General features: G+C 38.1%; 1 protein-coding gene across 1 annotated transcript; it reads right to left on the bottom strand.

The window, feature by feature from the left end:
• Nucleotides 1–641: 641 nt before the first annotated feature.
• Nucleotides 642–23,257, bottom strand: LOC125069268 (1-phosphatidylinositol 3-phosphate 5-kinase). The gene is made up of 33 exons (XM_047678702.1): nucleotides 22,883–23,257; nucleotides 22,601–22,769; nucleotides 22,115–22,248; nucleotides 21,650–21,801; nucleotides 21,113–21,196; nucleotides 20,339–20,481; nucleotides 20,080–20,187; nucleotides 19,929–19,985; nucleotides 18,683–18,847; nucleotides 17,650–17,770; nucleotides 16,918–17,026; nucleotides 16,387–16,639; nucleotides 15,386–16,061; nucleotides 13,549–13,682; nucleotides 13,045–13,185; nucleotides 12,031–12,211; nucleotides 11,059–11,190; nucleotides 10,270–10,360; nucleotides 9,850–10,049; nucleotides 9,657–9,775; nucleotides 8,940–9,059; nucleotides 8,633–8,725; nucleotides 7,662–7,718; nucleotides 6,835–6,870; nucleotides 6,677–6,765; nucleotides 5,073–5,188; nucleotides 4,754–4,859; nucleotides 3,779–3,920; nucleotides 3,156–3,263; nucleotides 2,941–3,060; nucleotides 2,682–2,864; nucleotides 2,449–2,604; nucleotides 642–1,811 (listed from the first exon to the last, which is right to left on the bottom strand). Exons 1-33 carry the CDS (start codon nucleotides 23,189–23,191, stop codon nucleotides 1,627–1,629), a joined length of 4,989 nt encoding a protein of 1,662 aa, XP_047534658.1. The 5' UTR covers nucleotides 23,192–23,257; the 3' UTR covers nucleotides 642–1,626.
• Nucleotides 23,258–23,271: the final 14 nt, after the last annotated feature.

Raw genomic sequence — 23,271 nt, 5'->3', positions numbered from 1 at the left:
GAAATATACCTAAATTAGAAAAAAATGTTACATAAAAGTTACTAAAATGTCACAAAAGTTACTGCTGATTTTTCAGTACATTAAAAATAATCTTATCAAGGTTGTGACATACCTAACTGAGGACTTTGATCGTATTTTGGGATACAACACAAGAATGTTGTATGCCAAAATTCTAGCTAAAAATATTCTAAATATTAGCCCACGGAGGCGCGCCTAATTATTATCGACGTGCATTGTATGATTAGGAGACGCAGGTTTACAAAATCTCTCAGTGAGCCTGAGACGACTATAAAACAGCAGAAAATAGAAATTAGATATTTGTAAAGTTTATTTTATTAGAAATAAATTAATTTATTGTTGACGGTCGCCTCTCCATGAGTGAATGTATGACACAGAGGTTTTCAGTAACTTTTTTTTTTTGGTTGGATTTTTCACAGGTTCCCAAAAGAGTTTAAAATATATAATTTATATATGTAACCAACATAGAATATTTTTACACGATTAAAACTTTGGAAATTAATTACAAGGTAAATAAAACAATAAAAATTCAAGCAAATCATAATTTATTTAATTTTTCTATCACATTAAATAATACTTTATAAATTCGAATTAAGTTACTTAAAACGAAATATCGAGAAGGAATGTAAAATATTGATTACTTAATAAGTAGAAAATAAGCTTGCAACATGCAATCGATTAAAATAAATTCGAAAATCATAAAAGAATAAATAATATAATATAATAACTATTAATATCATAAACCTATTTTTTATGTCTGTATACTTAAGTATGATTTCGTGAAATGGTAAACATATATAAAAAATTAAAACCAGTTTAATTTTATGGTGTGGTACTTACAAAAAATAGACGGTATTTACGTCATATTTGATGGTTTTTTCTTTTGTTTGATTTGTCTTTTGACGAGACCCACGGTATTTTACGAAATTACTATAGAGATAGGTCTTGTTATGTATATTTATCTTTAAAGGTTTTGTCACATTGTGTTCACGTTTGTTGTTATATAAAAGGGCACCAAATTGACCCTTGAGAAAAAAAAAATTATCTAAGCCATGCTACTGGATGTCTCTTAATCTTTTTCTTCTTTTAAATTGACTTTGGTTAATTAATAAGGAACTCAAAGATTTTTTTTTATTTATTTATAAATATTTAATAAAGAATATTAAATTTTGTGAGTTTATTTTAAAAATGAATTATGCTATTATTTCTTATATTGGGACCACTGGGAAGTCATAGTAGTAACCATAAGCGTTACCCCACACTAAGGTAAATTTCTAATCATGCACGCGCGTCTTGATCACTGTGTGACCACTTAAGTATGTAATTAAATTAAGGCTACGGCTTCTGAATTACTTTACAAAAATAGCACGTTAAGTTTCTACACTAATAAACGGATAACTAACGGTAACTCAATAATTAAACTTTAGTGTGGTCCCAGCATTACTGAACGACGACTATGAAATATTGAAATCCAAATTTCGGTCCGAATTTCAAACCGAATATTTCGGCCTTCCGATTAAATAGAGATTTTAATAAATCTATCGCATTTTCGATATTCCCTTTTAGTTAACACCCGTAGTACTAGCTGATCGAAGTGCCGACTGCCTCCTAGATGCGGTCGGGCGCATAGAGCGGCTCCCAGTGCGCCGGACAGTGCAGGAAGTACTTGCGACACGCTGTGCAGAACCGGCGCCGATACTGCTCTGGCGAGACTACGGTAGGCTGACCGGAGCCCAGGTTCTTCTTCACGAGATGTTCCAGTTTCTTATCCCACGTGAACGTGCGGATGTAATCTATCGGTCGGTGTGTGATTGAAAACGATTGACAAATCTTATTAGAGGCGATTGTGTATGATTTATTTTTAAGCATGTTTGAGAGTTAATGGTCTGTGTAACTATGGCCTTATCTATTTATCATTTACTATTTCGGTTTCGCTCCGCAACAGTGGGAATCGTTGTCTTTAAGAAACATGTTGGACATTCTTTTATGAAAAAAGGTGATTCTGATCAAGTGTAAAAGCGTTTGATTAGAATCATACTTGATGAACTGGATGGCGGATGGGGATTTTATAGAATACTAAATTTTTACAAAATTAAGGGAATTCGAAAAGTAGAAATCAGTGTGTAAAAAATATATTTGGCGATGACTTCAATTTTGGTGTGAATAAATTTTACCGAATTGTCAGTACGTTACGTCCGGTCAAATGACAACGAGTGTAAATGAACGAAATGTGCAACTCTTCTCTATGGTCAATCATCACAATCTGTATAATTTTCTAAGAGCTTGGCGTGCCAGGACAAAGGGCTCCGTGTTTGTACACTTGAGAGTTGAACAAGATGGAACGATTTTAAAGGAAACCGTACTGACGATCGGGCAAAAAATTGTTGGTCTCTAGAAAGCAACAATTTTCAGACAACAGCAGCGGCTCACCGATGACGCCCAGCACCAGCGTGCGCGCGTGCAGGCCCAGCAGCAGCGAGTAGTCCATGACGCCGTGGTCCGCCAGGAAGCGCGTGTCGCGCTCCACGCCCGCCCACAGCGCGCGAGCGCCCAGCCCGCCCACGAACAGCTGCTGCTCCCAGCGCACTGCCGGGGCGGCCGGAGCGGTCAGAGCGGTCGGAGCGGTCAGAGCGGGACGCACGGGGGGGGGGGGAGGCACTCACTGCGCAGCAGGTGGTCGTCCAGCAGCACGGCGGTGGCGGCGGGCTGGGGCGCGGCGGGCATGCGCGGGCGGGCGGCGCCCTTGAGGTCGAAGCGCTGCGCCACGGGGTGGCCGTACCACACGTGCTCCGTCACCAGCACGCCGCTGCCGCCGCCGCCCACGCTGAACACGCCCAGGATGCGCGCTGCGGACACCACACTTGAGTCACTTCCGGCGACTGGCGACGTGCGCCGTGTCCCGTCGATACAATATTCCCTCACCGAGTAAGCTTGGCAACTTTTTCTGGCGACAGTTGGTCACGTAGTTGAAGTAGTGCGGCGCGAATTCGAGAAACTGCTGCCACTCCGGCTTGGTCATCTCCTTCAGGACGTATCGGTCATCTGCAAATAATGCACTCATTAATAAACAAACGGTGACTGTTTACATTAGAGATGCAAAAATAGACTATAAAATGGTTCTAAAATAAGGTTCAAACCTTTCGTTTTGTTAAACGTAGACCCCGATTTACCGCCTCTGGCCGCCCACGGCACGCAGTGTGCGAGCGACCGTATGAACCCTTCTTCGATTTCACATAATCCTTTATCTAAAACAAATTGTTATACTAATGACAAGACGTGTCCGGCGATTTTACCTGTACTATAATAATACAATAATAAAAGTCCCTAAACTTGAAAATATTAACGGATAATTCAATATTTTTACGTAACACATTTTTTCTAATCACAGAATATGTTTGAAAATGGTAGAATTAGTTTTAAGTGTTTATAGTAACTTACTTATAAACATTAAAAAACCAGCAGACAAATATACATCCGATGTTTTAATAGACGCAACTGATTTTGTGTGAGACAGACTAGGTGGCAGGGCTTTGTACAAACCGTCTGGGTAGGTACCATTCTACCGTCAAGCAATACAATACTTGGTATTTTTATGTTCCAGTGTGAAGGGGTGAGTGAGTCAGTGTAACTACAGGCAGAAGGGACAGAACATCTTAGTTTCCAAGTTAAAGTCGCATTGACGAAATACATTTTTGGAATTTCTAAAGTCGCCAATATTGTGAGTATTGATATACACATGAGTTGGGATGATTGCACTAACTGTCCTTGTCTTTGAGGTCCTCACAACACTTCCCCTCCTCCCAGTATTGTTTATTCTCCTCGTTGTAATCGAGGGGCGCCAGCAACATGTGCCTCAACTTGTGGAACTGGGACGCGTAGTACACCCGACAGAGAAGACCATCCTGAAATGAAAGTATAAATAATGAATTAAACAAAATATTTGAATATAATTAAAATATTAATTAAAAAAATTAATTATGTATATCTTCAGTCTAAATGTTTAATTCTTAAAATTCATTCGTCTTTTATTCCTTGGTCGAGGTTGCATATTAAAAATGGGATTGCTTTTTTGTCAGTTTCAGAACAAATAGAGACTGAGTGACTTATCGAATAATTGGCAGAGAATTTGAACAGTTAATTGGTGGCAGTTAAATGTTAGAGGTCGTATGTCCCCTCTGGAGGTGCTGAGAGGTGAGGAAGTGCACACGTATTATTAACGTAGGTCTAAGAGTTATTGTAATTGATCGCTTTGTTTATAAGACGGTGTGTTTTAAATAAAATAATTAAATGCTTAAATCAAATTAATATTATGTTAAAAAAAATGTAAAATTTAATTATTTTGTTATTTTAAAATTATTATTCATAAATATTATTATTTTAAATCTTGTAATTATTTATTATTGTATTGTATTTTAAAATTTGTAAAGTAAAAATGTAATTGTTTTCTTGTTAAATTATGTAATTATAATAATTCTAGATTTTTAAGTAAACATTTACTCACTGATACTGTATTCGCTACACCCGAAATAAAGTTTATTTTTATTATGTATACGACCTCATAGGTTGTCAGTGGTCAGAGGTCAATTGTAAAAAATTTAAGCCCGGCCCGTATATTGGTTACACAGGCGACTGATGGAAATATAAAGATTTAATTGTGTATATGTCAGTGTGTGTTCCTTTGTCGAGTGGGGCACAATCTCCAATTAAGTAATAGTGAAGTATCACTAAGGAATACCTTCAGTAAGACTTCAATGTGCTCGTTCGCTTTCGCTTTAGCCTTGTCCGCTTCGCTTTTCTCTTTGCCAGTTGAGTTCTCACCATCGTCGCAGTCGCTTTGGCTTCTACAATTAATAGAATATTTTTTGACATTTTTGAATTACGCTGTTCGACATTTGCTTAAAGAAGAGAGGATGCATCATTGAGACAGTTTTATTCGTTTTAGTTGTAATATAATATTCTCAAAACAAATTTAATGGACTGAAAATAGAGTCATCTCAGATTTAGAAAGAGTTAATTAGTTTTGTATGTCGTCTTGGGGCTGGGTGCATGTGTACCTGTGCTGCAGCGAGCGCTGGTAGGTGGGCGAGGCGAGCGCGGCGGCGATGACGGAGCCCACGTCGCCCGCGCGCACCGACACCACCACCAGCCCGCTCGACACGATGATGCCCTCCTGCACACGCACACGACTCACCACCACTCATACACCACTCATACACCACTCATACACCACTCATACACCACGCGGTAGTTTGAGTTTGAAAAAATCATTTCAGGTTCAAACCCAGGCAAGCACCACTGAATTTTCATGTGCTTAAAGTATTCCAGAACAATTAACTACTACAAAGACAAATGTGTAAGAGATACTCACATTCAAACAAATCTTAACACACACATTAAAGAAAAGTAACAACACAAGTAACTATCTAATACAACACATACATACACAAGTCATTGAACGCAGCGTTAAATCGCCCGCAAAAAAATAGTTTAAAAATATACACAGTAATCTATTTATAAACAGGCGATAAAAGGACATTTATATTAATATTTATCGTGACTGTCCAATTTTTACAAATACCATCGGAACGATTCGGCATTTTTTAGCATTAGCATTTTTAGCATTAGCAGCCCGTAAATGTCCCACTGCTGGGCTAAAGGCCTCCTCTCCCTTTGAGGAGAAGGTTTGGAGCATATTCCACCACGCTGCTCCAATGCGTGTTGGCGGAATACACATGTGGCAGAATTTCGTTGAAATTAGACACATGCAGGTTTCCTCACGATGTTTTCCTTCACCGCCGAGCACGAGATGAATTATAAACACAAATTAAGCACATGAAATTTCAGTGGTGCCTGCCTGGGTTTGAACCCGAAATCATCGGTTAAGATGCACGCGTTCTAGCCACAGGGCTATATCGGCTATTATTATATAATATAATTATTAATTGATAGAGCCGTCTGATATCATTGCACGGAGCTCATCTTTCGGGAATAGAGATTTTTTAATAACTTTTTATTTTCTACTTTAAAATATATTGACGAATATGAAATTAATTTTTAAAATTATCTCAATTCCCGAAGAAGAAGCGAGCGAAGTATACTTTTGTAAACGTAAGTATGCTGAAATAAATATGTAACTTTGTCGCATTAACGTTGATAAAAAAAAATACGTTTTCCTTTAAGGTGTGCTGTGTTTTATCAATCATCCCCAAAAAGAACAGAAATAATTCGTTCTATATTATTTTGGGAGCAATAGAAAAATCAGATCACGCTTATAATTGAAGTTTACATAACGATCGTTTTGTCTCCAATGGAACAGCATCAAATAAGCGCATGCGCGCACAAGGCACATAGATATACCTACGATTCAAACGGTAAATAAAATATTTAACAAATTTCAGTGAATGCCGAAGATGCCCTTCGGCATTTTAATATATTGCAAATCTGTCTCCTTCGGTCGCTACAACGCGACTAATTGAAGAGAGCGGCGCTGTTTGGACACTAGGTCGGTTTGACGTCATCTAGGGACTGTGGGGCTACACATTACAGGCGTATCCCCGATAACCATGGTCGCTATATAACATTTAAGAATTAACGCCATGTTAACTGATTGTTAGATTAATAAGTATACTACATTAATTAGTACGTAGATAATCTTCACCTGATTGGATGGATGATTGTTGGAGAGAAGCTGTGACAGTATTTGTTTGACGGTCTTTTTGTCTCCTCGTTCTTCGTCTTCCTCGGTACCTGCATCACATTGTATGTTAAATAAATGTTTTTTAAACAGAGACACATCATATATCATTTTTTACTCACCGGCATGTTCCTTATCCGAATCTTTTAGTAGATTTTCTGCAAACATAATAGTTACAATTACACAAATAATAAATTCAGGATAATGTAATCGAATTTATTTTTAAGTACTGTCGGCAGAAAATTAAACGAAATAATTTTAACATCACTATTAGTGAATTGGAGTATGTTGGAATAAGTTCCAAACTTTCTATTATGGAAGAGAGAAAAAAGTTAAATAAAATAAATACGTATAAAGATATTTATGGGTTATTTTTGGTGTATTTTTTTAACACAATTTTTTTCCTGATACAGTACATGATGTATGATAGAACTGAAATTTTATAAGAATAAGTACGTATACGATATACACACAAAGTTAATATTTTTATTAGCGGATGTGTCGTAACAGCATTATAGTGAAACGACGCTGATAAGCTAAGCAAATGGGTTTTTCGAATTTTATCAATTTTTAAATAATAAATAATATTATGGATTTTTAATGATCACGAATCTGAGTTTTATGAGAATTTGACTCAATAATTCTTGGTAGTAATTGCTCGTATCCAAACTTTTTTAAATTTAAATAGCACTCAAGCAAGACGATTTTTAGCTGTGCAATGTATCAGGTCTAAGTTTATTGGTCATTAGCCTTGTATTAAACATATACAAATGTATGTAACCTATTGTAAAAAAATGACTAAATTTTATTATAATTGACCAATATTATTTAGTTGTAAAAAATAAAGATAAAATTTGAAAATCTAGTGTTATTCGTAAATTATATTAAGTAAAGAGAGAAAATAAAAGGATATATATTTTAATTAAATATTGTTAGCTCTCTTCCTTACCTGCAACATCGTTGCTAGAAGTTTCTGTCATTTCCTCTAAATCCGGTTTCTCTTCCACTGTATTTGAAATATACAAAATTATTAAATGATTATACTAAAATTATAAATGATATATTTTTTGCCAGAGAAGAATAGAGATTTCATCGTCTCGCGGATGTCACGTTATGAGCCGACTAAGGGAAAATGTGTACCTTTAATTTTAGATAATTGCTTATTTTTGTTTACTTATTTTATCTCTTTTTGTAGTTGGAAATATGTACAAGCTAGCGCTGTACACGTGCCTGTAAGTTTTTTGACACTTGACGTCACACAATTCGTATGACTCACTTACGATCATTATGTTATTACATTTTTATATGTACTTTCAGTGTAATAAAGACACTCCGTAGTATCGGTTGGCTTGACAAACATAATGTTTTCTTTGCTTGACGACAACCCCGATTGCTCTCCGATCTACCTGACATCTGACATCTGACGAATTAAGTGAACGTGTGCTAACTAGCCCGTTCATCGTGTTTAGCGCTTCCATCAAAACTATCAGCACTGATACAGATTCCGAAACGAATGAGTAGAAGAGCAGCGTAGCTCCAAGTGTTCTCAATGAGAGGAGAAATAGTATTACTCAGCAATGAAACATTTACGGATATATTACATTAAAAGGCAGTCGTACTTCACTTGGTGGTAGGGATTTGTGCAAGCCCGTCCACTAAGCATGTCGTAAGTAGTGAGCGTAGGTACCACACACTCATCAGATGTCCTACCGTCAAACAGTTATACTCAGTATTATTGTGGCCCGGTTTGAAGGATGAGTGAGCCAGTGTAATCACAAGCACAGGGGACATAACATCTCAGTTCCCAAGATGGTACATAGATGTAATAAATGGTTAATATATCTAAGGGCCCCGCTCGCCACCAGGGGCCCCATTTGCCGTCCATAAGACCCGTCCCAGTGAAGCAGCGGCAGCCCTCACCGAGGTCTGCGGGGCGCGGGCGGTGCGCGTCCCGCAGCATCTTCTCGGCCGACACCACGCAGTCCTGCACGCCCCACAGCTTGCGCACGCGCTCTGCGCACGCACACACACACACATTGCCTTTTACGTGATGACAGTCAAATTAAAAGAAATTTCATTGCGACGTTTCTATGCAACGCAACATTGTACCGGCGACTAAATAAAATTTATTAAGTTATTTTTACTTAAAGCCCGTACGAGTTAAAATCACATAATTTACAAATTATTAAAAGTAACAACTCATAAGTAATCATGGCCCGCGGGTTACCAGCCAGCGAGGTGTGCTCGTGTGTGGTGAGTGCGAGATGCACTTGCTCCATGTGCAGCTTGAACGACGTGTACGCCTTCTCGCTCTCGGGGTCCGTCGCGTTGCTGAACGTCTCGTGACCTGCTCGACAGCACCGTATAAAATATAAAGGCTTCTACTTGGTGGCAGGGCTTTTTACAAGCCCGTCCAGGGTTGAGCCAGTGTAACTACAGGCACAAGGGAAATAACATCTTAATTACCAAGGTTGGTGGCGCATTGGCGATGTAAAGAATCGTTAATATTTTTTATAGCGCCATTGTCTATGGGCGGTGGTGACCACTTACCATCACGTGCCCCATGTGCGCTTTCGCCAACCCAAACAATAAAAGTAAAACTCCGTTTAGACGAATACACTTAGTATTTTCTAATCTATAGTAAGTTTTTTTTTTAAATAAATTAAGTCTTTTTGATGAAAAAGGTAAAAATTTGTAAATTACTCACTGTTGGACATAAACCTTCTCTTCTCTTGAGAAAATCTCGAGTTTATTCCATCACGCTTCTCCAATACGGATGGATAAGGCAAAATTTTATCTAACATATGCAGGTTTCCACACGATGTTTACCTCCACAACCGAGCACGACTGATGATTTACTTGTATTGTATAATTTTTGTAATTAATAAATGACTCATAAATGTAATAAAATACAATATTGAGTACAAAGGTCTACGTATGGCACCTCTGAGCATGAGGTCGTTGAGCTGCGCGATGAGCGCCTCCCGCATCTGCCGCGTGTCGTAGTTGATGGCGATCACCTCGGGCGGCAGCTGCACCTCGTACGTCGAGATCTTGTTGTACCTGCGGCAGTCGAACCACTTTACCACACGAGCACACGTCGTGGCGTCCAGCGGCGAGCAGAGAGCGGCACGGACCGGAAGCAGGCGGTGGTGAGGCGGCTGACGAAGGCGTGCGAGTGCGCGTGCAGCGGGTGCGCGCACAGCGAGCGCGCGTAGCGCGGCGCGGCCAGGCGCGTGCGCACGTACTGCGCCAGCGACACGCGCAGCGCCGCGCGCGACAGCCGCGAGCCGCGCGACACGCCGCCGCAGCGCTCGCAGCGCGACCAGAACGTCACCTGACGAGCGAGCGAGGGGACGGTGGCTCCATGTCCGATGATCAATTTTAATTATATCGAAATCAATAAATATTATATCCAAACTTTTTGTCTTTAATATAATATTGTATTGAGTAATATGCCAAATAGTCTATGGTAGTAGTCTATAGTATTCAAATAATGAAAATGGTTTTATTATGTAATAGACCAAGTTAAAAAATAATTACTAATAATTACTCACGTGCTTACTCTGTTCCTCCTTAGCTTTATCTACGTTGCTGTGTCCGATCGTATTACAAGTTATCGTTATGCAGACGTCCTCGTGCACAAATCTGTTACAACATTACAAATCCGCTGTAAGAATATTGATACAGGCAGTTCCTAGTCATAGAGGAGATCGGAGGTCTAAGAAATTGTCTACTGCCGTCCAGTTTGAAACGTAGGTAAGTAGCTTACTTGGTGGTAGGGATTTGTGCAAGCCCGTCTGGGTAGGTACCACCCACTCATCAGATATTCTACCGTCAAATAACAGTACACTGTATTGTTGTGTTCCGGTTACAAGGGTGAGTAAGCCAGTGCAATCACAGGCACAATGGACATAACATCTTAGTTCCCAGTTGGTGGCGCATAGGTGATGTAAGAAATGGTTAATATTTCTTACAGGGCCTATGTCTATGGGCGGTGGTGACCACTTACCATCAGATGGCCTATATGTTCGTCCGCCAACCAATGTCATAAAAAGAAGTCACTATTATTTAAATTTGAAATGTAAATTTAATTTATAGATTTATTTTATAGACTATTGACGCATTTTTGTATCGATTTTAGATTACCATTTATAAAACGTTTATTCAGGGACCCGCTACACAAAAAAAAATCAAAACATGGTCAAGATTCGTGGTCCAAAAGCTTGAAAGACTGACACAGAATTCCGAAGAATGTTTAATTAAAATTATTATACTTAAGTTAAATCAATAGTCTCCAGCTCGCGTTCACGGCGTGCAATATAAATATAATAAATTCCACCTACTTCCTGACGTGCTGGTTCATCGGTATGTGACAGTTAGCCGAAGGGCACTTGTGGTCACCGTTGAAGCAGTACTTCTCCAAGAAGGCGCCCAGCGATATGTCATTCCGGCCGTACATTTCCATCGTCACAATCCTTTAACAAGTAAACAAAACTCAATTTAGCTCGTATAACACAGAACAAAACTTTTGGCTCAACATTACATCAATTCGACCTTGATATTATATTCTCAATGCAACCCAAAAAAATTTACTTCGTGTATAAATATATTTCTTATAAGACCAGTATAATGTTTGCATTTGCGTTCTTCCCAGTACGCAAATGCAAACATTATACTCTCAAGGTCGAGACCTTATATATATATTGGGACGAACCAAACGCAAGCGCGATTCAGAAACCAGAACCTTCATACAAATTTTCATGCAGAACATATTATAGTGCACAAGTGAGCGCAAGAGGACCAACGGATTTACGCGCATTCTTTCAAATTCTAGACCCCGGGTTGTTACTGGGAATTTTACGATGGAACTAACCAATAACTTCTTATCAGCCCCAACCCAGGAGATATAAGATCTTGAGGTACTGGGTTCAAACCCTGGATCGATCTAGTCGCTAACTAGAACCAGATCAACGAGGCAGTCAGTTCCCTTATATTTATACAATTCCTGAATCGAAGGTCTAAAAAATTGCTAAAGGATATTACACCACTAATGACTTTTTAGTTGACTGCACACCTTGGGAATGAAATGATCGCCTCCAGGCTGTTTCAAATAACTAAAATTGTACATGGAAAATGGTTAAAAAAAAAAAAAGTCCCGCTGAGTTTCTTTCGCCGGTTCTTCTCAGGTCCGAGGTGCTAAATTCCGAACCGGTGGTAGATTTTTGACAATCAATAAGCAAGTGTAAACACTTCTATATTGAATAAAGATTTTTGACTTTGACTTTGACTGTTAATTTTTTTAATATGATATTGACCAGGGATTAACGCAGAAGTCGGGCACGTTGGGCGACTTGCTACTGTAGCTGTACAGCAACAGGCTCAGGCGCTGGTGGTTCTCAGGGGACAGCGGATCCAGTGGTTCTGGCTCGGTAGGCTTGCTTGACTCTACCGCTTCTATCTTCTTCACCACGGACGGATTGTATCTGGGGCATCCCGCTGCAGAGAAAAATGTTTGATTTACTTACAGAATACTAGCGAGCCAATCCGGCTTCGCGCGTGTACAATTTGTTAATAAACAAAATTATATGATATAAATACAATAAAATTGGAGTGTCTGTTTGTAATATTAAAAAAAAAACCGCTTATTACTAAATGCATAATATGTATGTAAACACAGTACATTTACCAAAATAACATTTATTTTTATTTTTGTCTGTTTGTTCCGGCTAATCTATGGAAGGACTGGACCGATTTTGACGAGATTCACTGGCAGATAGCTGATGTAATAAGGAGTAACTTAGGTTACAACAATAACTTTTTTGTTAAATTCAAACAATTTTTTTACCATACAGAATAACTTTGCTATGAATTTTTTTTTGAAATTGGATCATTAGTTCCGAAGATATACATAAAGATTTTTAAAATATGCTGTATGGTCCTTATAATTTAGGTTAAAGGGTGAGATGGGTTGATTATTCCATATCAACTGAAAGGTATCATAAGGACCCTAATACCCTAAAAAAATTTTTTAATAATTTTATAAATTATATGACTATGTAAGTTTTAAACCACCTGATGACGGAGTATTAAGCGTCTAGCGAAACTATTCTCAAGTATCAAGTATCATGCCTCAAAAGTACCAAATCCTCTTAATGCAATACATACTGAGCCAACCCTAATTAAATTGCATACAAATGATGACATATATATAGAAACCTTATTAAACAATACTTTAATAAAATATTGTTAAATTAAACCTTGAAATTATTAAAAAAAAAAATTACAGATTTTTTTTAAATATGTAGTTATTTGTGCCCGCGTTTACATACGTTTATGTGTATCGGCCGCCAACCGACAGCCCGTGGCACGGAAGTGTGCAAGAGACGCTCTCAGCGCGGGGTCGTCCGCAGGCGCTGTTATTGGTCGGTCGATGAATGGATGGTTCGCCTGTACAAAATTATCATGAATAGCTGTTAATTATACAGCACTAGCTACTAGTCCTGACTTCGCACGACATCACTATTGGCCGCATATTTTCTGTCAACTTTAACAATCATCATCGTATTTCCAATATTCATAAACCATAATGACCCAAAACTTCCCCTTGAATCACCCCATCGATTAGTGAAAATCGAATCAAAATCCTTTTGATAGTTTTTGAGAATATCGCGTAAAGACGCGGCGGGAGGACTTCACTGTCAAGCGAGAGGGGCCAATGGGGAAAATGCCACCCGTATATTTTAAATGAAGCAGAGTTACGTCCGCTAAAGAATGTCACAAATAGTGAAGTCGTCAGAGGTAGCACAGGCGGCGCACCGGCGGGGCGCGCGTGCGTGCGCGCGGGGGGGGCGCGGGCGCGCGCGGCGCGGGCGCGGCGGGCGGCGCGCGCGCGGGCAGCAGGCGCAGCGCGGGCGCCGGGATCACGATGTTGGGGGACATGGACAGCACCACGTCGTCCGTGCACCATCTGCGGGGACCACTCTACGTTTACATCGAACTTTTTTTTCTTCTGCTTGGTGGTATGGTTTTGTGCGAGCCCGGCTGGGTAGGTCCCACCCACTCAGCATATATTTTACCGCTAAATAGTACTTAGTATTGTTGTAGGCCCGAGGGATATAACGTCTTAGTTCTCATGGTTGATGGCCCATGGGCGATGTAAATAGTGTTGAATATTTTTTACAGCCAACGTCTATGAGCAGTGGTGACCCCTTACCGTCAGGTGGTCCATTTACCCGGGCTGCCGATATCATAAAAAAAAACTCTTGTCTTCGTGGCCACCAAAATTATTCTTATTATACTTATTTGAACTGTAATCACATAAAATTAGTCTACTATGTCCTTAGCGTTATTTTTCTTTTATAGGGTCATGCGGTTCTTGTAATAATTTAATGCTATAAATTTAGAATAATATTTTTTTGTACTTTCAATTATAATTCATTAGAACATTGTTCTAAACCCGGTTCGATTTTGATGACTTAAATACAGAATATACTTTATATATAAAATATAAAGTCACTAACGAGATACGGAACCCGGACATCGAGAAACAATAACAATAGGCTAGTTGACAAAATTTGGAAATTAGTTTAAAACTATAGCTTAGCATCTATTTCACCCCAAAAATATACTATTTTAAGAAAAATAGGTTTTTTATGTTAGTATTTTGAGTTTTTAGAAATGAACTTGAAATTGACCGCGAAAAAGGCTAAGACTGTCATGGCGTCTTGAATGACGTCACACCTCGCGAAACAGCCGTGTTTGTGTATGACAGTCAATTGTGTTTTTTAATAAATAATGAATTCCTCGTATTATAAATACTGTATGGTGCCCCAATGTGAAAGTACAATGATAAAAACGCCAGACAAATTATTCATATGCGTACCAAACAATAAATAAATACGAATAAAGTGCTTAAAAATGGCATGGAGGCAAGATGCTCTTATTTTGTCAACTAATTCCACAATTTATTTCTGTGAAGATCATTTCGATGTAAGTATTAAATACAACTTGATATATCTAGTTATAAATGTATCGTAAAAGAAATGAATTTAGCAAATATAATATATTACACATAACCTATAAAATGTTAGGACTAGAATAGGACTTTATGATTTGTTTGAGTTAAAATATTATTTTCGTTTTATAAAATGTAATAATTCAAACTCTTCTTATGTTTTTAGTTGCCAAATGATATGACTAATTATACAGAGTATCATATTATGGGTAAAGACACAAGTGCGCATGAAACCAGGTTGTATACCAACGAAGTTCGAATGCCAAGAAGATATATGTTGAAAAAACAAAGTTTGTCAATAATCGCAGAGTGTTTGAAAGATCCAGAACCAAGTAGTACCCCCAGTTTATCTGCCATAATGATAATTGATAGCAACAACGTAGCGTTCCGCGCTTGTTTCGCGAGGTGTGACGTCACGCAACTCTGATTGGTGTTTAATGTCACGTGATTAAATGCCTTATTTTGTCGATTTTATTTTCCAAAAATATAATTAATCTTTTATTATTTTTGTAGAAAAGTTGTTTTTTTATTTACTAATTATCATGGTTAATCATTAGAAACTCAAAGCCATCCGATTTATTATTAGTGGAAACAAGCCTATTTAAGAACATAAATAAATCATAACTCAACACACATACGGTTTAAACTTGACTTACCTTTCGCTATGCGTGTCCGCTTTCAGCTTAGCCTCTTCCTTCGGCAGGAAAACGTCATCATCTATAGACATCCTAGATTGAAGGGGATCGCTGAAATCTTTGATCGGAACACCGCAGCTTAGATTCTTATCGCTATCCGTTTTACGCGCGAACTGTTTAGATTTTTGCAACGGATCATCTATTTCCGATGCTTTATTCATTTCGGCATCATTTGGTTTGTTTTCGTCATTCGTTTCTGTTATATTATCAGACTTTTCATGAGATTCAGCTTCGTTATTAGACGATTCAACTACATTTTCATTCGTTTTCGCTTCAGTGAGAGATTCAGTTTGAGTATTTCCGAAGATATTATCGTCCGTTTCCGATGTATCGTTACTCGACTTGCTGTCATCGTTATCGTCTTTAGTGATCAAGTCTTTTTTTAGCGTTTCGTCTACATCATCCGTGAGCTCGTTAGGCGTTTCGTCGTCGATAAAAGTTCCCGGCTCGGGCAACACGGCCTCTATGTCACCCCAAAACGCCTTTTCCAATTTCCAATTGTAACAGGCCAACAACATGAATTTGACGATTCTCTTCACGCGAATTAGCTCCTGCAAGGATCCGCCTCTGAGTAGGATGCAGCATCCCAGCTGAGGTTCCGCGCAGCCCTCGAGAACCATGAGCGTCTTGCTGGAAACTGAGGAAACCGAGTCGCAATATTATTTCAGTCACATGGCAAAAAAATATTGAATTTAGAAGCAATCTGTTCGGAAACAAGTACCCGGGACATGACATAAACCTTTCATTATAATATTATTTGAAAAGGTTCGAAGGCAAATTTTTCGATTACATACAATTTATCATTTAAGTTGCCATTTTGCAGATACGGAGTTTATAAAATTGAACGGGTTAATTTTAAGAAGTAACACATGTAATCGAAAAGGAGTCGACGTTTACGTGAGATGGACTCTCGAGACGGACAATATGGCGATCGGTGACTAGGCGGCGCTACTACTACTCACAGTTGCGCACGTAGAAGTTGCGGCAGGAGCCGAGGCGCGGCGCGCCGATGCGCGCGTCGATGGAGGCGACGCGGTCGGCGCGGGCGCAGCGCGCGGCGCGGGCCAGCGCGCGCTCGCGCACGGCCGTGGCCAGCGCCACGCCGCGCGCGCGCAGCGCGTCCTGCACCGCGCGCGCCGCGCCGCCGCGCACCAGCACCACGTCGGGCCGCAGCGCCGCCACGCGCGCCGCGCAGCGCGACAGGTACTCGTGCTCCTGCCGCGGCGGTTTAAACATTTCTATCCATATTATATTTTATCTGAATACTAATGATATATTGATATTTTATATATTCAATATATGGCACACTTTTTATCTACGGAGTCGGTGCTGTTTCTACGTGAAACATTCATCATAGGACTGTATTAGGAAAAGTATCGATTAACCAGATTTATTTCGTTTGTAACATATTTGCAAAAAGGCAGTATTTGATATGACAGTTAACGCTACATAGTTTCACACTTAAGACAATGTTTCTTGGACCGTTAGTCAACCTGCATTAGAAGTGGTTCCAGGGAGGTGAGCTTTCCTTCCACTCTCTGGTACGCTATGGAACAATCTAGAAGCAGCACTGTCGGATTCGAAATCTGCTTAGGCATCCCTCTGTAATAAGTAAACTATTCGTTAACATCTAGTCTCAACAGAAAACTGTATTGAACTAAATGTGTTTCAAATAAAAATAAGAAATTTATTCAAATGGACGTGAAGAACTTTTACATCGACATTTTACAAGCAATTATTATCAGTTAATTCAAAGCTTACGTCAGTTCAAAATAGAACTTAGTACTTACTTAATTAGTACACGTAAATAATCTTATACAATTAACAATATTGAATACTAACTCCAGCATTTTATTATATATATGTCTGAATAGAAACCCTCCATTCATCAGATATTCCTACCGCTATTATTGTTGTATTTCGGTTTGAAGGGTTAGTGAGTTTATTACAGAAATAAGGGACGTAACATCTTAGTTCCCAAGGTTAGCGGCGCATAGGCGATGTAACGAATGGTTAAATTCATATACATATTGTATATGTCAATTTCTATAACAGATGGTAACCACCTCCAATCAGGTCATCTCCCCGCTCGCCTACCACAACCTACATTATACATAAACAATGGTTTATTTTCTCATTTATAAATGTAAAACAATCAAATCACTAATATTTTTTTATTAACAAAGTTGGGACCAAATCCATAGAGGTAAAAGGTTTCAACGAACCTATGGGCAACATTCTTGGTCATGACGACTCCGGGTATGACGCAGCTGTCCGTCATATTACCGCCGGGCACTTTCTTTACTTGCACGTAGTTTCGTACGTCGATGTCATTGCTCATCATATCTACAAAGATCGGAGAAGATATATTATTTTTCAAATCAAATCGAATCAAAATATACTTCATTCGAGTAGGCTTTTACAAGCACTTCTGAATCGTCATTTAACAAACTGTTTAAAGTCAAGCTACCACCGGTTCGGAATGTAGATTCTACCGAGAAAACTACTCGAATTATTAATGTTTCGAAACATGTTCTTATGTGGTGATGTATCGTTCTGAATGATTTGGGAGGGGGGGGGGATCATTCTTAAAGGACACTAGCCAACTGCACTGGAGATTTTGTTCACGAACACAGCTACACTTTCTATTACCTCTCAGAGTGAGACACTGACGGGATGGCGATCCGACAAAGACATTTCAAGCACAGGATCAACGTTATTACGAACTCCCCGATTGTATAAACACTGCTAATTAACAAAATTTTTGTGCCGCTACTGAGAATGTATTCAAAGTAAAAACCCAATAACCTTTAATTGAGCCGACCCAGTTAAGTGCAGCTTCGTAAGCTAGCAATGTTTTTATACAGTTTTATAAAATTATTTTTGGCAGTCGATTTAACGCTCCGATGTTCATAATATAGTGATGCTAATGGAACGTATCGAAATTTTCTCGATACATTTTTTACTATTCCTTTTTTTTTTCCTAATATAATATGATTTTATATATAGTATATATGTTATATATTAAAACTAAATAAGTACTTTGTTGTGTCCTGCAGTTTTCATTGTATCGACGCAATTCTATTAATTATCATCAAGGATTTTATTAAATATTTATATTCTATTTGTCATTGTAGAATTTGATTTTTAACACAAAGACAAAATATTGAACTTTGTAATTTCTCAAATTTCACCTATGTGCGTTGAATGCGAGTAGTCTAAAGGAAACTGCTCAGCTAGTTTCGCGCACGGACGTACCGGGCACGGTGAGGTCGGCGGCCTGCACGCACAGCGGGTACAGCGCGCCCAGCCACGCCGCCGGCAGCGCGTCGCGCGCCAGCCACTGCCGCATCAGCAGCCGCAGGTGCTCCTCGCCCGACTCCGCGATGGCGCGGCACGGCGCCTTGCCGCCCTCTGCCGCCGCTGTGGGTTGCACGGGCGGGCTTACTTAGGAGCTGAATAATTAGATAATGTCTTCCTCTCTCGAATGTCAAGTAGCAGTAAGAGGGAAATCGCTGTTAAGGTCCGAGTATCTTACGAAATTGAATACGAGCGAGACAACAATATGAAGCGGGACTGGGAAGCCAAATCTTTCTCCTCGGGTTAACGCAAACGGTGGCGTGTTAAAGAAACGCGTAAACGGCATTCTCGTTTAAAGTCATATATGTGACTGATGACTTCAATGAATCTAATTCCAAAGAAATCATTTTTACCTTTGATTTTTATAAAACATGCTAGTAACATTTAAAAAACAAATGTTACATGCTTATAAACTATCTATCTATAATTCATAATTAACAGATTTAATTTTCAGGTATCATTCATAATTATTATAAATTATAATTATAAACTTAATTTCTGTAACGATATATCGATACAAGCGTGGAGCGTCACTATACGACGTCATCGTACATTGACATCGATCGTACATATTAGAATATTTATGTGTACTAGACGCGCTGTCCGGTACTGAGATTTTGCGCACTAAGTTAAGGTCAATTGTCAACAATTAATTTAACCAAAAGCGAGTAAGCAAGAAGACCTGACACTTGTCGAAAGAAGCTATTTATTATTATTCTTAATAAATTCGGTAATTTTTGTTTAGTGAGATATTATCATTAACATGCGCTCTGTTTACATTATATAATTATTATTTGTCGTAAATAACGAATTTATTGTTACTATAAATAAAATATTAAATACATTTGTTAATAATGTATTTTCTTGTAAACTAGGTAGTTATTTGTTGATATGCCATTTCGCTTATTCTTTATTAGATTTATGTAAGAGGGAGCAGGACAACCGATAAGTCGACATGGATAACAGAATATACTTAAATTGGGTATGCCCAAAGCGGAACAGATAAAAAATAAATTTAATTTAACAAATACTTTTAAAAACTACTTTTACAATAATACCGATTTGCATTAATTGATATTGGAAAACAAAACATACATTGTAATATATTATATAATCATAAAAGATATTCCAATTTTAAACTCACTTTCAGTATGGTCCAGCATGGGTTGTTCATCATCACTAGATGGCGTTGATTTTTGTTCTATTGAAAAAAAAAAACAAAATCAAATACAATTTTATAATAAAGACACTGACCACACGTCATACATTCTACTGGCAATACTTTTAATTGTTACCTGTTTTAGTGGCCTTGATCAGTCTCGCTGAGCTGTTGCCAAGATTTAGATCGAGACAATACGAAGACACGCTTTCAACGAGCCTGCTGCTGCAGTCTTCGGCATCGGCTTTAGAAAAAGTGTTAAAATAAACAAACATTTTTCTACTGTCAATTACTATTAAAAAAAAAATAAGAAAAAAACTTGTTAGAAAACATTTTTTTTTTTTTAATTAATTAAAGTGGATATAAATGGTAGTTGGAATATATTATACAGCTACCCGGTGGCGGATCATTGGTTTCGCTTTCTTGTGCTAGTTGTATGGGACGATAGAGGCCGTAGTCTGCAAACTGCGCGGGCTCCGTCATGCGCTCCATGTAGCCATTGTTTAGAAGGCTCTGGCACAAAACTGTCGCTTGGGCTCTGTTGAACACATCGATTTTCTAAATAAAAATGGCAAATAGGCCATGCTAAGTGGTCACCGCATTCCATTAAAAAGTACGAACTGTAAAAAATGTTAACGAATGGTTAACATAATATTCACATATTCAAAGCGTCACTAAACTTGGGAACTAAGATATGGTGTCGTGAGCCTGTAGTTACACCGTTATGGAGAAGGTAAATGCAAGTACAACTAAACACGACGACCTCCGTGGTCGACTAGTGTGTACACCGGTTTTCATGGGTACGCTACTCTGAGGGTTCGAGTCCTGGCCGAGTCGATGTAGAAAAAGTTCATTAATTATGTTGCCTTGGGTCTGGGTGTTTGTGGTACCGTCGTTACTTCTGATTTTCCATAACACAAGTGCTTTCGCTACTTACATTGGGATCAGAGTAATGTATGTAATGTTGTCCAACATTTATATTATTTATTATTTAAACTACCAACAGTCAAGCCAGTCTCGACGATGGATACAGCTCAGAATATCAATGAGTCCCAGTATTAAATCGGTTATCATAAAATCTTGATTTTTGGTTAATGGTAAAATATATAATAAATTTTTTTAATGAGTTAAATACATGAAAAGACACAAAAAAAATTGTTACTAATCACCTGGTTTTGTGCGAAGTATTGTCAATCACCCACTGCAGGACGTCACAGCCACGCCAGACGTTATTGTATCGTACGAGACGAAATCTTAACATAAACAAACTTATTACTACAAAAGTAAAAAATTAAATTGTGTATTTTTTATGAAATATGTAGGTGCAAAAGTGCCACCTGATGATAAGTGGTCGAAACCGCCCAAAGAAAGCACTGTAATAAATATTACCCATCCCATAAGGCACTATTGCACCACCAACCTTTGAAACTGAGATGTTATGTCCCTTGTGCCTTTTGTTACACTGGCTCACTTACTCTTCAAACTGGAACACAAGAATACTAAATATTCTTGTTTGACAGTAGAATATCTGATGAGTGAGTTTCAGCTGGAAAAGCTTTCCCATTTAGCAAATTAAGTCCAATAATATATTGTAAAATAAAATAAACAAGTTATTTTAATCTTTTTCTGAGCAATATGCATTGTACACCTGGTAGGCTTTTGATTAATTGTACTAAATTCAACACATTGCTATTTTTATAATATACCTGTGCTGTTGGGTCGGCACTGCAAAGTACAGTTGCCTGAATACATCATGTATAGATTCTCTAGTCGAGCTGCGCACTTCACAAGGCTCCTGTTCTCGGGCGAAAATGAAATCACGATTCTTGTGTTGGGCCTTACTGTCTGGGAATTTAACCTGGAAAATGTTAAGAAAAATTAAAGAACCAATGACAACAAAAATACACTATACATTACCGTACATGGTAAAGATACTGTAAATTTGTTTTTGTAATGTTACTGGTAAAGAGGTGCATATTGTCATTGGGTGCTCGTGAGGTAAGGGTAACAAAAATGCCAGGGATACAAAAAAAACATAGGGTACCTCAATCTCACAGTCAGGCAAAGCCACTAGTAGAAACTAGTTTTCCATTAAAATAAATAATGTTTGGTTTACATTTTGTTGGATCAAAAAATCTTGTATAATATTTATTGGTTGGATTGTTTAGTACCTGTAAACTCTCTTGTAAAGTACGAAGGTCTGGTGAAATGTCTCCAGTCATGTCGTTTTCTCGCAGATATGTAAGCACCACCTTACAGCAGTACGTGCATACCCTTAAACCTCCAGCACAACCAAATATTTGACCTAGAAATATTTTTTAAGCAATGATGAATAAAATTGACCTTTATTTTATTTCCTACATACAATTTTTAATGCACTTAAATAAGAAGTATGATTCTTAACTTTATTGTACAATAAAGTTACTACTTACACAAGATGTCTATATTCACAAATACATTAAAAAAAAATTAATAATTCTAAATTATAGTGGGCAAAAACCACTACAGAAAAAGCAATACAATTATACAATCATATAAATATTGGCCATAACATTATATATATATGTGTTTGTATATGGTATTTAATGATTCAAAAGTACTTATTTGATTTTTTTCTTCAAGTGGGATAAATTATAGTTATAAAAAATATTACTCACCTGGCACTCTTTGGCTGCAACAACGTGAACAGAAGATCTGCCCACACACACGGCAATGGTGTCTTCTTCTCAAAGCACTAAATCGTGCCGCACATTCGTAGCATTCGCGCGAGATATCGTCCGGCATCCAGTAGCGAGCTAATTCTGTGTCTTCATATTTGGTGCCACCCTAAAAACATTTAAAAGTTTAAGTTGGATAACATTTTAATTTCATTCTTTAACTATCATTCTTCGGAAACAAGATACATCAATATAATTAATTAATATTTAAACGATAATTACCCCTGAACCTAAAGCAGCAAGGCCGCTAATTCGTTTCAAAATATTTGGTAAGCTCCTGCCTTCATATTCAACAACATCATTCCCGGTTTCCGTTTTAATATCTTCATATTCCTTATCGTCATTGACTTTGCCAGATTCACTGTGTTTATCGTCACTAAGAGTTTTATTATCTTGACCATCCGCAGTTTCACTGGGTGTAAATATAGGGAATTTCCATAATTTATTTAAAAACGTTGTCACGCCACTTTGATTCGACTCAGACTCGAAACGAGGAAACTCTGTGAGCTGGGAAGTATCATACTTCTCCATATTTTAGAGCAAAATATTGCGTTAAAACTTAGATTTACACTAAACAAAACATTAGTGCGAATACGATTTGCAAATAAAAT

This window comes from Vanessa atalanta, chromosome 15 (genome assembly GCF_905147765.1).
Source record: "Vanessa atalanta chromosome 15, ilVanAtal1.2, whole genome shotgun sequence".
Lineage (NCBI taxonomy): Eukaryota > Metazoa > Arthropoda > Insecta > Lepidoptera > Nymphalidae > Vanessa > Vanessa atalanta.
Note: the sequence above shows the minus strand (reverse complement) of the source record. Positions and strands in the feature narration are given on the sequence as shown.